The sequence below is a fragment of the Bos grunniens genome, chromosome 8 (genome assembly GCF_055505025.1).
Source record: "Bos grunniens cultivar Pamir isolate PY7600 chromosome 8, Bosgru_T2T1.0, whole genome shotgun sequence".
Lineage (NCBI taxonomy): Eukaryota > Metazoa > Chordata > Mammalia > Artiodactyla > Bovidae > Bos > Bos grunniens.
Genome location: NC_141172.1, coordinates 79,105,164 through 79,120,603, shown reverse-complemented (window position 1 = coordinate 79,120,603; position 15,440 = coordinate 79,105,164). Strand labels below are relative to the sequence as shown.

The window sequence follows — 15,440 nt, the reverse complement described above, 5'->3', positions numbered from 1 at the left end:
GGGGCTCGGGAAATATTTGTGGATTAAAAGGGAGCCACAAAATCTGACAAGCAACAGGTATTCAATAAAGTTATCGACTGATACTCGCTATAAAAGAGTATCCCCCAAGCTGTCCAGTCACATCTTACAGTAAGATTGGATTCCAACCTAAAGCGAACTTTGCATTAGTACCATCTTTCAACCTCCCTACCAGCTTGGGGAAGGCGGAAGGGTTGTTTATTGATCTGCGGTAATCCTACACTCCTAAAAACTGCCTCGCTGAACCAAAAAGGAAGACGGCAATGTGTGGAGCTGCCCGGGCCTCGGATCCATTCTGTCCTTGAAAGCTGCAGCTCCCCGGCCTGTGGACTTATCTGAGCTCTTAATCGGCGGCGCCGCACCTTGTCCAGAGGGCAGGGCGAGGTACCGCGCGCCCCCAGAGTCCACAAGGCGGAGCTCATTCCACGTACCCCAGCGCTGCTAGAGACTGCGAGCCAAGACAGCCAGCAAAGAGACGACCTTTCTTTTGACCCTTGCGCCCCGCGTCACGTGACCGAGGCCCTAGCGTCGCGCCCCGCCCCCCGCCTGTCACTCACACGGATCGCCCAATAGCGATCGCGAGGGCGGGCCCTCGAGGGGCGGAGCCTGGGGCTCCGTGCGCAGGAGCTTGTGGCGTCAGAGCGCTCGCGGTGTCCATGGAGAGAGGTTGAGATGGCCGACCTCCAGCCCTAGACACCGGGGCGGCAGGACGGCGAGGATGTCGGCTTCGTTAGTCCGGGCCACTGTCCGGGCTGTGAGCAAGAGGAAGCTGCAGCCCACCCGGGCCGCCCTCACCCTGGTGAGTGGCTGGGGCGCGTGGCCGGGCCGGTGACATTGGTTCACCTCTGCCCCCCGCAAGGTGGGAGGTCAGGGTGGCGGGACACTGCACGGCCCGACGACTGCGCCCTAGACCCGTTCCGCAGCCGCCGCATCGCCCTCACCGCCTGCTCGCCCCTGCTGCTGAGATAAACAAGCGCGGGCGGGCGCGGCTCCGGGAACCTGGGCCCAGGAACTACGTTTCCCAGCAGGCCGCGCGCTGTAGCGTGCGGAGGGGGGAGGGGCGTTGTGAGCGTGGCCCCCGGCAGTCCGGCGCGGCTTTCCGGGACCCTGGGGCCGCGTAGGGGCTGCAGTGCTGGGGATCGTGGGTGGTTTAGAGGTTGATGTGCCAGGTTCCAGGCGTAACGGGTGAATGAACCAGCTTGAGGCCCTTATGAAGGAGCCGAGTCGAGCCCAGCCGGAGGACCTCAGTGGTGTGCGCGAGGGCCGTGAGAGCACAGACAACAAAGCCCACCACCCCCCTTTGATCAAAGCTGCAGTGCACAAAGGGTTGCTTCCTGATGTCTGAGGTGGAAGAGGCTTTGAGATACTCTGTGCTTCCAGCAGTCCTAGGCCGTAGTGACTCTGACAAAGAAGAAAGAAGGCTACATTTCTATCCTGAGTGAGTTTACAACGTACTCAGGGTGAAAGGTCAAACACACTCAAAGGGGACCAGAGTACGTGCTGTAGCTCCTTAACAGGATTAACTGTGCATGCTGGTTCCTCGTACTGCCCAGTTTTGTTTTGTTTTTAACTGAGGGAAAAGTCACAGAAGATTAACCATTCTTAAACGTTCAATTCGGTGACGTTTAATACATTCACAGTATTATGGAACTGTAGTTCCTACACACACCTGGCCCCAAAGGAAAACCCTCTGCCCATTAAGCAGTCACTATTTGCAGTTTTAAAAGATTAATTTCATAAGAAAACTTACAATCAGCGTTCTTCTCACACACGACTCTTGGTTAAGAAACCTTTGCGCAAGCATTTCCTGAAGACTGGGGAAAAAAGATGAGAATGAATCATGGATTTCGTTCAATCTAATGCCATCAATAACCTCAGATATGCAGATGACACTACCCTTATGGCAGAAAATGAAGAGGAACTAAAAAGCCTCTTGATGAAAGAAGAGAGTGAAAAAGTTGGCTTAAAGCTCAACATTCAGAGAACAATGATTATGGTATCTGGTCCCGTCACTTCATGGGAAATAGATGTGGAAACAGTGTCAGACTTTTTGGGGGCGGGGGGGGGGGCTCCACAATCACTGCAGATGGTGACTGCAGCCATGAAATTAAAACACGCTTACTCCTTAGAAGAAAAGTTATGACCAACCTAGATAGCATGTTGAAAAGCAGAGACATTACTTTGCCAACAAAGATCCGTCTAGTCAAGGCTATGGTTTTTCCAGTGGTCATGTATGGATGCGAGAGTTGAACTGTGAAGAAAGCTGAGTGCCGAAGAATTGATGCTTTTGAACTGTGGTGTTGGAGAAGACTCTTGAGAGTCCCCTGGACTACAAGGAGATCCAACCAGTCCATTCTAAAGGAAATCAGCCCTGGGTGTTCTTTGGAAGGAATAATGCTAAAGCTGAAACTCCAGTACTTTGGCCACCTCGTGTGAAGAGTTGACTCATTGGAAAAAGACTCTGATGCTGGGAGGGATTAGGGGCAGGAGGAAGAGGGGACGACAGAGGATGAGATGGCTGGATGGCATCACCGACTCAATGGACGTGAGTCTTAGTGAACTCCGGGAGATGGTGATGGACAGGGAGGCCTGGCGTGCTGCAGTTCATGGGGTCGCAAAGAGTTGGACACGACTGAGCGACTGAACTGAATGCCATAAGGCTTGCTGCCGGAAAATTAGGATTTAGCGAAACAATAAAGTCACAATCAGGTGGGAGAATTCGTTTTCATAATGGGTCACTGTTTTAGGTCCATAAGGAGGTGATCCTGTATTCTGCATTCCTTTTTTCTGTGCCACCAAGCCCATTTTCATTTCTGAAGGATACACCATTAAGTCTAAGACCTACATTTCCCACCCTCCTGGGACACAGTCATGGGCCAGGCCTTTGGCACCTCTAGAAATGACTGGGAATGATAACCTAGCTCACTTTCTCAGACCTGAGCTCTCAATCCATGCTTGCTCCTTTATACCCGATTACTTGTTCTAGCTTACCAGGCCAATTCTGTCACCAGCACTGCTTTATCATATCAGTGCTCAGTTCACAAGGACTCTGTGTTGCCTTACTTATATCAACATTTCCAGTTAGCGTGCAGGAGTCTATTGTGTGAATTTATCCGACTTAACTCTCTAGTACACTTCAGTCCCTTTCCCTGTGATCTTAGCTGGTGCCAGAACACACTCCTGTTGCTTTCCACCAGAGGTCTGTGGTAGCAGGCTTGCAGTCATTTTAATCCTGGCATGTGTTGCCTAGTCTTAACACACTGGCTTTAACCACATGTATTGATATCTGCCTAATTTTCAAGTGTTTGCAAACATTTAACACCACCATGTTCATTTAAGTGCCAAAGGGGTGAAATCATCAAAGGACTAATGAGTGAAGAGAGATGAGAGCAAATTTAATGAGATAATAAAACTGGTAAGAAGAGAGAAATGTTAGCTAAATATATAAGCTTTGACATAGATATATTTTGACAAGAATTAGATGTATTGCAACCTTGGAGAAGTGCTATACCTGTCAGCAAGAAATATGATTCCATGTTTTCAGCACCAAATTATCAGCAGTAACTGATGTTAATCCAGGAGAAGTTGGCCGTTTGCTGGAAAGAGAGACTTAAAAGACTAGTCCCAGGCACTTTTATGCAGCCCAAGGTAGGTCCTTGATAGAATACCATAAGATTTCAACCCACCACATCAAAGGCAGTACCCTTGATACCTGCAGAGAACATCCAGGGCGGATGACGTCCCCTTCCCCTACTTCCCTGCAGACCCAGGAATTGATGAATGGTATTGAACATACAGGAGCCAGAGTAGTTTTACTCTGGCTAACCAAAGAATTTGAAGATTTAACATTCCACTGTTGGCATGCATACATGCTCAGTCACTTCAGTTGTGACTGACTCTCTGCGACCCTATGAACTGTAGCCCGCCAGGCTCCTCTGTCCATGGGATTCTCCAGGCAAGAATACTAGAGCAGGTTGCCATGCCCTCCTCCAGGGGATCTTCCCAACCCAGGGATGGAACCCACGTGTCTTACATCTCCTCCGTTGGCAGGCAGGCTCTTCACCACTAGTGCCACCTGGGAAACCCCCACTGCTGGCAGAGCCCTTTATTTCCATTATACAAATTAGAATCATTGCAGCCGTAATTTGCTGTTATATACCCACAGCTGGCCTAAAGCTCAGCTAAAGCTGTAAAGATTAATGGCATATAGCCAGCATCATTCTTGATGCACCGGAGAGAAGTTGATTTATTATATACAGTGAGTGTCTTAAGGCTTAATTTTTAGCTGCACCTGGTTGAGAAGGGTATGGAAACAATATAAGTGAAATACACTGGGGCTCAAGGAAGTGTTCACTGAAGAACTAGCCCAGAAGTCCTTTGGAACAGTGACCAAGCTGTGGGATTTGTATATGGAGATAGTTTAAGGGGTATTACACAGGAAACAATTGGAAGTAGCCTGAATATCTAACAATGAAAGGTCAGTTACATTAGAGTGAATCCTGTTGGTAGATAGGTAAATCATGATTGTAAATCATGATTTTTTTTTTAAAGGTTTGGGAGTCATAATTCTTCATTCTTTGACTTGGTAGTCCTGTGCAACTTTTTGAATATTTAATCTTTAATACCTAAATCACAGAATGATGATGTATATAAACCATTAAGCATCTGGAAAGTACTCAGCAAACAGTGAATATATGTATGTTATTATACTGTGTGTCAAATAAGAAGCATGTTAAACTTTCAAAAGTAGGCTACAAATTGTGAATAGATACAGTGATTACCTGCAGACACAGAAATAGTAAAAGGCAAAAGGGAAACAGCACCATAATGCCATAGCTGTTAAAGAATGAATTAAACAGAGTAGACTGTAATATTCACTGGCTACTCCTTATCTGCCATCTTTTAAACTGTAAAATGTCAGATTTATTATGAAACTAAAATAGGTTGTAGCTGTTGGCTCATATTTAGTATACATAATCATGGAGTTAACTTTGGGTTTTAATCTTGTTTCCTTAAACAGCAAAAAATGAAAATTGCCTGGGGAATGACTAAGGAAATACAGTATTGAGGATGGAAAGTTTCTGCTACAAGGAATAGAAACCCTATGGCATTGGATAAAGTAAAAGTATGTTGCTATGAAGTAGTTAAAGTTTTTTCATCTACAGTGCTTTTTCCCGTAATTTCGGCAACAAAAACAGACTGGAACTCTTATTTTTTTAAGGCCAAAATGTCTCACTCAAAGATACTCTCACTTGAAAGAATGTGTTGTTCTGTGATACACGTATGAAAGACATCATTATATTTCATTGAGTTTCTGGGGCTGCTTAAATTTTAATTCACTGACCAAATCTCAGGTGAATTAGACTCATTAATTATACATAAATTTCTTGGACAGATGTGGGTTTCTGAATTGTTTGGGGGAGTATGTTGAAGTTGGAGAGCCATTAGGCATGCAGCATGTTGTTTTGAAGTTTTTATATTATTTCCTGGAAGGATCTTAGGTCCCAAATGTTTCCTGTTCAGTCGTTCTGACTTGTTCTGAAAATCTATCTCTTGGAAGATTCTTTCCCCTGAATTGAGTATTCAGCAAGGTTATCCATCCTCATTAATAGCACTCCTCCCAAGGGGGTACGTTTGGTTTCTGCCTGACACTAGACAGTGAAGACACGTTTTGATTCCTGTAATGACAGTTCCCCAACACAGGTTATTTTTCCCTCAAGCTCCTTTCAGTATGAGATGTTGAACATCAACCACTTTGTGATAAGTGAACCACTCTCTCTAAATTGTTTTTGTTTGGTTGCTTAAGTGTTTTCTACCAGGAGTTGGAAAAAAAAAGGAAACATGTTACTTTTGTAAAGGCAAATTAGACAAGTTAGACAGTCATAGGGCTCAGGAGTTCCCTGGTTGTCCAGTGGTCAGGGTTTGTTGCTTTCACTGCCAGAGACTGGCCCAGGTCCAGTCTCTGGTTGGGATGAAAAGGAACACCAGGGGGTGTAGGAGCAGCGTAGCGTGCATGCCCCGATCTTATATCACACAGCGGCACACCTCCGAGCCACCAGCTATAAACCAAGGTTCCACATCAGGTTGGACTTGCAGCAAATATTTTCCGGTGGCTGTGACATGTGTTTTTTAATTTACTGAAAATCTGTTGATTGTAATTTGATAGTAATTAGGTTAATTTCTCTCACAAGGGAAATTTGACCGGGAAATTTTGGAAAGCTAGTTTTTACTGGCAGTCATTTAGAAGGGTAAATAAGCACTTAAAATTTTTTTCACTAATATTTCTGTAACTATTTGAAGCTGACATACTGTAATCTAAAAAAAAAAAAACAATCCATAATCCTTCAGCATTTCCTCCTTTCCCCGACCACCATCCCATTCCAAGTTGTTGCTCTGTTGGCTCCTGTTCTGATAGAACCGTGGGAAATGGCCTTTTAAAACCTTAACCCACTGTGATTCATTTAACTTTTTTTTTCAATGATGCACAGTAAGAAATATGTACACAGCATGTATTAATAACAGAAGTCAAAGTTTCACAAACTGAATCAAGTTCAGTGCATTGATTTATCTTCTGTTTTGGTGGGGAGGGAGAGGTTGATTTTTTAATGCCAGTCTCAACCTTCTAAATTGGTTTCATGACTTTTCTTGGGCCCAGACTCTGCTTCAGCATCTTCATTTCTGGCCAAGCCCCCACAAGACGGAGTGAAAGAGCGCACCCGGGCCATCCGTGGAGTCCGCTCCCCCAGCACAGGCATGAGTTACGGCCCCAGTGATGGTCATAATGTCCACTCAATTTAATAACCAGGGAAATGCATGTATAGAAATTAGAGAGCCAGCAGAGCATTGCCAGCTGGAGGAGCTAGTAAAACAAAAAGTAGGAAAGATGCCTCTTCATGATGACATACTCTCATCGTTGTAGTAACAGCTGGCTTACGTTGAGCTCTTTGTTCCGGGCACTGTTCTAGATGCTCTTCATTAATTTGCTCATTTACTTTTCACAAGAATCCTGAGGAAGAGGGACTTTTATCCCTGTTTAAGCCAAGTACTGAGCTAAGACACAGCTAAGAAGTAGACTAAGAATGCCCTGGGACAGGCTTTCTCCCTGGAAAAGCTTTTTCCTCAAGGAAGTTTATCTATACACATGTAGTAAGTACATCGAGACATTTTATTTTGAGAAAACTAGACTCAGTTAAACAGCATTTCTCCTGAAAACTCTTATGTGTCCTTCTTTGTATCTTTGACTAGTGTAGTTCTGGTCGTTTAGATATCCGAGATGCTGATTTAGGAGTCTGAACATTTGGTGGGATTGGCATGAGAGGCACACTCTGTGTTATTTGATGTGTTATTACTCTATGTTACTTTTTTCTCTTAAGTATGCATTTGTTGGCTCTGAATAGGTTTAGGGTAAGCAGAATGAGCAACAGAGTTAATAATGACCAACAGGGAAAATGCCTGAAAGTTGCCTCTCCCAGTGCAGCGCTTGATGTCACTCACAGAGTGTTGAGTGCCTTCTGGGTGTCAGGCAGTGTGCCTTTTGCTGAGCATAATGTAGGGATACAAAGTATATGCTGACCAGAAAAATTAAGTTTGTGATCTAAGTAGATAGTACCATAGAGATTATGACGGGAGCCCCTCCTTGACCAGAGTAGAGGAAGGAGGGATGAAGAGGATGTTGCTAGTAGATATATTTTTTTTTAATTTTAAAGTGCTTTTAATTGAGTAGAGTTCATATGCCTCCATAAAATCCAAAAGGTACTTTGGCAAGAATGGAACATAAATTCATCCCATGAATTTGTTAAAGATTAGTCCTGAATTCTTAAAGCCTAGGAAATACAATGCTTTGAAGAACGAAAAATTTGTAACTAACAACTTGATAACCTTTTCTTTTTTCAGACACCTTCAGCAGTAAACAAGATAAAACAACTTCTTAAAGATAAGCCTGAACATGTAAGTAAAACCAATCAGACAAATATTTCCTAACAAATTGAAGTTGTGTTTCCACAATATGTTTATCTTGTGATAAACAGTATACTTTCATTAATTAGGGGTTTTTATTTAAAAAGTGAAATATGCTCGTGATTGTTAAATGCAAATAACACAGGTTGTTATGAAAAGGAAGTCACTCTCTCACCCCACATTCTTTGTTCACTCTCCCTTCAAAGAGGCAGCCTCCTCGTGTCCTTGCAGAGACATCTGTAGTTTATTTATACCTCGACCAGGGTTTCTCAGCCTCAGCACCGGTGATGTCTTGGACTGGGTAGTTCTTTGTTGAGAGTGAATTGCAGGATGTTTAGCAGCATCTCTCGCCTCTGTCAGAGTAATTCCCTGAGGGGAACCACCAGCCTGGGCTTTGCTTTTTACGTTTGCATGTGTGTCTCTTTTCCTACCTGGGTGAAAACATACCATGCAGGCTGTGGTAACGCTTTGCTTTGCCCCTGATAATATAGTGTGAACATCCTTCCCTGTCCTTATGTAAGGTCCTCATGCTTTTTCATGGCTGCATAGACTAGTATATTCCACTGAACAAGTTTATGTAGCCAGGCTCTCATATAAAAGGTCTTTGGGGTTGTTCTCTTTCGATGCTGCCACAAATATTATTCAGCATGTATTTACTGTCTGTAGCATGCCATTGCTCTAGACCTGTAGGCGTAGCTTAGTTCATCTATGTCGACTATATTCTTAGATGTAGAATTGTTCAACAAGGGGTGTGCATATCATCTTAGTGCATCATTAATTATCTAAGGGATATGTAAATGACTTCCAAAACAATCAATATTTGGTGATTAGACAACAGAGTAATTTCTGGGTTCTTTTGCACAATCTGTGTTACGGTATAATGGGAGTTCTAGCATGTTCCTCCTAAGAATTATTAAATCTAAAGTGTATCAGTGTTCCAACTCAGTTTGGGTAGACTAAAGACCAGAGCATAAATTGACAAGTTGACACAATTTTGCTTTGTAGTGTTGAGGCATGTTTGTTCACGATGTGAAAAGGGTTGACCAGGCGCTTCATCAGGTGTTACTTGTGGCGTAAGCACTTCCTTTTCCAAACTCCAGTTACCTAAAGTGCCTGAGTCTATTCCTGATAGTTGAACTTCCTGCTACTGTGAGTCTTCCTGTTGTAAAGATAAAAGCTAAGTTAAATATTTATGACATGTGCTCCAGAATTTCAGTCAGGCAGTTTATTATTTATCATGTTGAGTATGTGGAATTTCCTCACAGATTCTCAAAGCTGTCCTCTGAAAGTGTGGTAAGACTACTGTCTCCTTATTTGAGGACAGAAGAGAGTGCTCTGAGTGCTCCGGTTCCTCAGAACCCCCAGATGGCTTAGCATCTAACTCACGCTCTTCACCAGCTGTCTTCCCACGTTATAGTTACTTTACTGGAGCAAGCACATGTTACTGCTTTTCAGGGAAACAAGATGAGCTTACTAAAATGATACTTCTTATGATAATGCTATATACACACATGAAAAAGAAGATGGGACCCCAGAATAGAAATTGGGGAAATGTTAGAAAATTACACAGACGCAGACATTAGTATTTTAAAAGTGCTCTTTGATCACTTTTTAAATTTCCTGTGTCTGTGTTGACTGCAATCTTTTGCTTTCTGGTAGTCGAGAATGTTTACAGAATTACGGCCCCATGTCACGTAGAGGCAAAATGAGATTGCCAGGTGACGGCCTATGAACCTTGGTGAACCTGTAGGGAAACTTCTGGGAGCGTGGAGCAAAAACATTTTTGAGAAAGTCCAATTTTCTTAGATAGTCATCTCTGCTATTGGATATTTTTTTCCTTTAAAAAAAGCAAAGGTGATTATTCCTTTTTGGATTAAAATTCTTCCCTTAAAAATGGTTATTCCCAGACTAAATGGCTAATAGTAATCGTTAAGTAGTAAACTTGGGTTTAGGTATAGTGGAATATTATAAAGGCATTAATTGCAAATGGTAATTATGCAAGTTAATTACATGGGGAAATGTTTTAAGTGGAAAAAACAGAGAGTAAACTTTTTTATTTCTACTCCTAATAAAAGCTATGCTTGGGGAATGCCCTGGAAGTCCATTGATTAGGACCTTGGGCTTTCACCGCCAAGGGGGCAGGTTCAGTCCCTGGTCAAGGAAGTAAGATCCTACGAGCTGTATGATGTAGCCAAAAGAAATTTAGGTTTTATATGACGTAGGCTGAGAGAAAACAGGAAGAAACACATAGCTCATTTTTATAGTAGCGATGACTGTAATTTTGGGGGGCAGTTTTCCCTTTGTATTTTTTCTTTGTATATAATTGGTTTTTATTCTTTTTCAGATCCCTGCCAGCATTGTAGTGATACGTGTAGATAATTGAGATGTTTATATGCTAGTTTCTCATTCTGCTTCCTAAAGGGACATTTTATAACAGAAATCTAATATTTATCTTTTGCTTTTGAAGAAATGAATATCAGATAGGGCTTTTATTAATATAATTGTTTAATCTGTGCTACCTCAAAACCAAGTTTACTTTTACAATGCCTTTTCAGGTTGGTGTGAAAGTTGGTGTCCGAACCAGGGGTTGTAATGGCCTTTCCTACACTTTAGAATATACAAAGACAAAAGGAGACTCTGATGAAGAAGTTATTCAAGATGGTGAGCTTTAAACAAACTTTTTCTGGGCACTCTGTTCTACCTAAAATGTTGAGCCTTCTGAAGCCTGAAGAGTAATGATGATAATAGTAAGAATGGTGTCTAATGCTCACTATGAGGGAGACGTGGTTTAACAAGCTTTCATATGTTAACTGTTTTATGCACAGCAACTAAATGCAAATAGTTCTATATTGCCCCCATTTGGCAGATGAAGAAACTGAGGCACTAAGAGGTTAAATATGTTTGCGTAAGGTCACACAGCTAGGAAATGGCCTTGTGAACATTTGAACCCAATCAAGTTTACCCCGGAGCTGTCCTCTTAGTAACCAGTTGATATATTATTGGATAAACTTACTTGTTTCAGTTATGAAAGGTTATCATTGTGTGTCTAAAGATTTTAAGATGATAAAACTTCAACCACTTGAATGAACCAACCACTTTGGTGTGAAGCATCTACATCAAATAAGTAAATATTATTTTAAAATCAATGCATAAAAGTATCTTAATCCTGTAATCTTTTATCTGACTCAGTTTCTTGTAAGGAATCCATTTGTATTTATGAGGATACCTACCTCCACCTACATAGTAACTAGGAAGTTATGTTATTATCAGTTTTCCAATCCGTAAGTAGAAAAACAGAACTACTTGTCCTGATCACTCTGATTTCATCTTATTAAATCAGTCCATTGTATCATAGTCCTTTGTGTTTCTCTAGGCTTGGAGGTTTTTTGTGTGCACAGATGTCATTTCAGGATGTTCATTAATGTTATTGACTGCATCTTTACAGCACTCTTACTGAAAATATACAGATTTTCATCATGTGGCAAATTTCAGTTTTACATAGAATTGCCATGGAATTTGCTTGTGTACAGCTGTCTAGCCTAGTACAATTGTTTTTGACATAAATTATTGTGTAGGAAAGGGGACAGACAGGAAACTGAGCACTGCATTCCTTAAAGGAAATGAGACAGATTCAAAAGCGTCTTGTTTGACTTCTGTTAGTGGTTACTATTTAAAGTTCAGTTGTGCTTTGAATCAGCACGTTCCAGGGTGGGCATGACTCATGTTCTATGACTCAACGTTTTCTTCTCCCTCAGGAGTCAGAGTGTTCATCGAAAAGAAAGCACAGCTAACACTGTTAGGAACAGAAATGGACTATGTTGAAGACAAATTATCCAGTGAGTTTGTGTTCAATAACCCAAACATCAAAGGAACATGTGGCTGTGGAGAAAGCTTTAACATTTGACTCCTCAGGACTGCTTGGGCTGTAGGCCGCCGGAGACCTGTGGAAGCTCTGGGGCTTATTGAAGAAACCATGTGACTGTCACGTGATTAAGGTGTGTAATGTATGGCTGCCTTCCAAGGAAAATAAAGTGATGCATTCGAAAATGAAGCCAGTGTGTTAGATTCCAGAGAATTGATACTTTTGTTCTATATACGAGACAGAAAATGAGAATCCATTGCTCTCTTTGGGTCATCTTTCTGATCTGTAAAGAAAAAGTTAAATTCTCCTTCCTGCATCCTTTCTGTTAGAACTGGTTCCATGAAAGTGGCCTTCCTGGGAGGATTTCAGAAAACGTATTCTTAACAGCTGTGCTTTGGTAGATCTTTCACTTCCCTTCAGAGGCAAGAAGTCCAGACTGCTGGTGTTCTGTGATGGTGTACTGTTTTCCTACCCAGACTTGGCATCGTGTTCCTACATTTTTCATCCAGAATTTGAGCGTCAGATGCCTCATTTGCTTATCACCCTGTAGCATCCCCAGCCATTAGATTAAAATAGTGGACAAAGCTTTCCTTGAACTATAGTGCCGAACAGTTCCCAGTGATGAGATCAGAAGGTAGATACTTCACCACCTGTTTTTAAGTCCATTTCTTTTGCCACTCTTAAGTGTCTGCCCAGAGGTGAGACCTCAAGCTGACTCAGATCCTTTCTCTTAAAGTCTCTTTAAGGGACTTCCCTGGTGGTCCAGTGGTTAAGATTCCCCGCTTCCACTGCAGGGGTCATGGGTTCCATCTCTGATCAGGGAAATAAGATCCCAAAATGCTGCATGGCAAGGCCAAAAAAAAACAGCAGGAAGTTCTCTGAAAAGCCATCTAACCCATTCACTCAATTCTTTACCTGGGGAATAAAACCAGAAGAATGCTGATGGGCTTTTGTCCCCCGACACTGCAGGCTGGATTGGGGCAGAGCGGGGACCACCTACATCTCCTGTCTTGGAGGTGCCACACCAGCTCTGTGCTCTGAGGCAGTCAGTGGAGGTAAATGGGTGATCTGGCTTCTTTACCTGGTCAGCATTTTGATTAGATTTCCTTGTAATTTGGAAAGCATATTTAGCTTTATTTTATTTGGGGTGAGAAGAGTCTTATTTTAAAACCCATTTATGTGAATCACCATCTTGTTTCACTAAGACTTGGAACAGTAGTTCATACTAGCAGGGAAGAGGACACTGTAGCAACCCAGAATTGTTCTTTTGGAATGTGGTAGTGATTGTGAAGCAGAACACGGGCATCTTTTCTTGTAATTCCCAGCATGTGTACACTTTCTGGATCCTAAGTCCAGTTGCTAAAAGTTTAAGCCTAATATTTTAACCTAACATTTTTATCGCCACGCTTTCTTAAAGAATGTTCCTTTTGTCCTTTAGTTATCAATTTTCCTGGATTTGACTTATTAAGTATTCTATGAGATGACATATTTGCTGCTTTTGAAGGCCTGTTCTTATGAATTGAAGTAGCCGAGTTCCTTTATGTTTGACATATTTACTAAGGTACCTGGCACAAGATGCCCCAAAACCTAGAGCAGCAGCTTTATGTAAATGCTTATGAATTTGTATTGTTACTATAATTGTCAACCCACTTATAATTTATGCAATACTGTATATATGTAGAGATTGAATTGCCAATAAAAAAAAAAAAGAAAAGTAGCCTCTTTGTGATCATAAAGTTGCCTTTTCTTTTAAGACAGCAGGATTTGGGAGTAGAGCCATCGTTGCTACTAGTAGGTAATGCTGGATTTTTCTAACCAGTCTCCCTGCCGCCAGGATTTTCCACACCCAATTCTGTTCCATCCACTCTTTCAGTAGCTGGGTTCCTTGTGCAGCCTGTTGACAGACCATTTCAGACTGCTCTGGGCTCCAGAGTCCTCATCCTCATCCTCAGCCTCTCGTGCATTGTCTTTCCCCATTTCATTCTAAGGGTTCGCTTCATCCAAACTGCTGCCTACACCCTCCCACGCAGATTTGTTCTTTCCTTTCTCACGTGGTATTACTCCTGATATGGAATGCCTTTTCCAACTCTGTGACTTGAGCTTTATGTTCATCTCCTACACAAAGCTGCTTAGCAGTTACCTTCAGGCGTATTTGTAAGCACCTGGTCTCTCCCATCCCTGAAACGTCAAAGATAACCAGAGACAGGCTCTGATCTCAAAGATCTCAGCATTGACAAATTAGACAGACACCAATGAATAGGGTAAGTAAAATAAAATGGTAGGTAAAGGCTAATAGTATTTATTCCATACTTGCTTCATGCCAGGAACTGTTCTGATTAGCATACTCTTCACGACAGCCCAGTAAAGTAACTGATGACTGTCTTTTTCATAAATGAGAAACTGAAGTATAGCATGGATAAAATATTGATAGTTGACCTAAGGTCACATGGTAAGTAGTTGAGTCAGGACAGCAAGCCACAGCAATCTAACTCCAACCCCATGACCCCCACAGTTAGGTCACACTACACATAATAACTGAGATTGCAGACGCACTTCTAAAAAGGTATTTATTTAAGGATGTGGCTCAGAGGTTAAAGCGTCTGCCTCCAATGTGGGAGACCCGGGTTCAATCCCTGGGTCGGGAAGATCCCCTGAAGAAGGAAATGGTAACCCACTCCAGTATTCTTGCCTGGAGAATCCCATGGACGGAGAAGCCTGGTAGGCTACAGTCCACGGGTTCGCAAAGAGTCAGACACGACTGAGTCACTTCAGTTCACTTTACTTCAGACAGTAAAGAATCTGTCTGCCATGCAGGTGACCTGGGTTCAAGGTCAGGAAGATCCCTAGAGAAGGGAATAGCTACCCACTCCAGTATTTTTTTTTTTCCACTCCAATATTCTCGCCTGTAGAATTCCATGGACAGAGGAGCCTGGCGGGCTGTAGTCCATGGAGTCACAAAGATGACTGAGCAACTAACACTTCCACTTTTTCACAGGTGATAAGAACCGAGATTGCAGGTGCACTTCTAAAAAGGTATCTAAGAGGTTATGACGTGTGAGCTGAGTCTTAGAGGGGAAAGACGGAAGAGAATGAACAAAAGAGGGTTAAAAGCACGCTAGGAAACTAGGCACTTAGAAGACTATGAGGAACAAGGTGCAGGAGACAGGCAGGTGGGCCCAGGACCTGGGACTGACTCAGTTCTTTGGGTGCTGGGAGCCGCTAAGGCTTTCCCAAGGGGGTCATGAAAACAACTACATTGTGAAGTGTCGCCGTGGCTCCCTTGTGGAGCTGGAGAAGGCTACATGAAGAAGGCAGGAGGAAGCTACTGCCAAACCCCAAATGAGATCTGAGGGTGGAGCCAGCGTGAGGAAGGCTTTAGGTGAAGTGGGAGGGACTCCCCTAACACACCAACCCCAGCAGGCTACCATTTTGTGACTTTTGGCCAATCGCATTAGCAGTGTTTGTGCTGGTGTCTGGGTTTTGGTTTGTTGCTTGCACTATAGTGAAAGGTTGTGGAACTCAGGAGCACTGTCATCTTTGATATTCACTTAGCACCAAGCACACGGTTATTTGGCAGAATAACTCCTACAGCCGTATCATGTCC

The 15,440-nt window shown here is 42.8% G+C and overlaps 1 protein-coding gene across 3 annotated transcripts; it reads left to right on the top strand.

Annotated features, from left to right (window-relative positions):
- Positions 1-656: 656 nt before the first annotated feature.
- Positions 657-13,553, top strand: ISCA1 (iron-sulfur cluster assembly 1). Of its 3 annotated transcripts, none has more exons than XM_086416931.1 (5): positions 657-817; positions 5,039-5,143; positions 7,912-7,965; positions 10,530-10,635; positions 11,730-13,553. In XM_086416931.1, exons 2-5 carry the CDS (start codon positions 5,123-5,125, stop codon positions 11,876-11,878), a joined length of 330 nt encoding a protein of 109 aa, XP_086273057.1. In that variant the 5' UTR covers positions 657-817; positions 5,039-5,122; the 3' UTR covers positions 11,879-13,553. The 3 variants fall into 3 exon arrangements, with proteins under 3 accessions (XP_086273057.1, XP_086273058.1, XP_086273056.1); XM_086416932.1 differs by having other exon boundaries at positions 657-3,666; XM_086416930.1 differs by lacking the exon at positions 5,039-5,143.
- Positions 13,554-15,440: the final 1,887 nt, after the last annotated feature.

Coding starts and splice junctions, on each gene's coding strand:
- ISCA1 (XM_086416930.1), top strand. CDS start 737: ATGTCGGCTTCGTTAGTCCGGGCCACTGTCCGGGCTGTGAGCAAGAGG. Junction 818..7,911: donor CCCGGGCCGCCCTCACCCTG/GTGAGTGGCTGG, acceptor TTCTTTTTTCAG/ACACCTTCAGCAGTAAACAA. Junction 10,636..11,729: donor TGAAGAAGTTATTCAAGATG/GTGAGCTTTAAA, acceptor CTTCTCCCTCAG/GAGTCAGAGTGTTCATCGAA.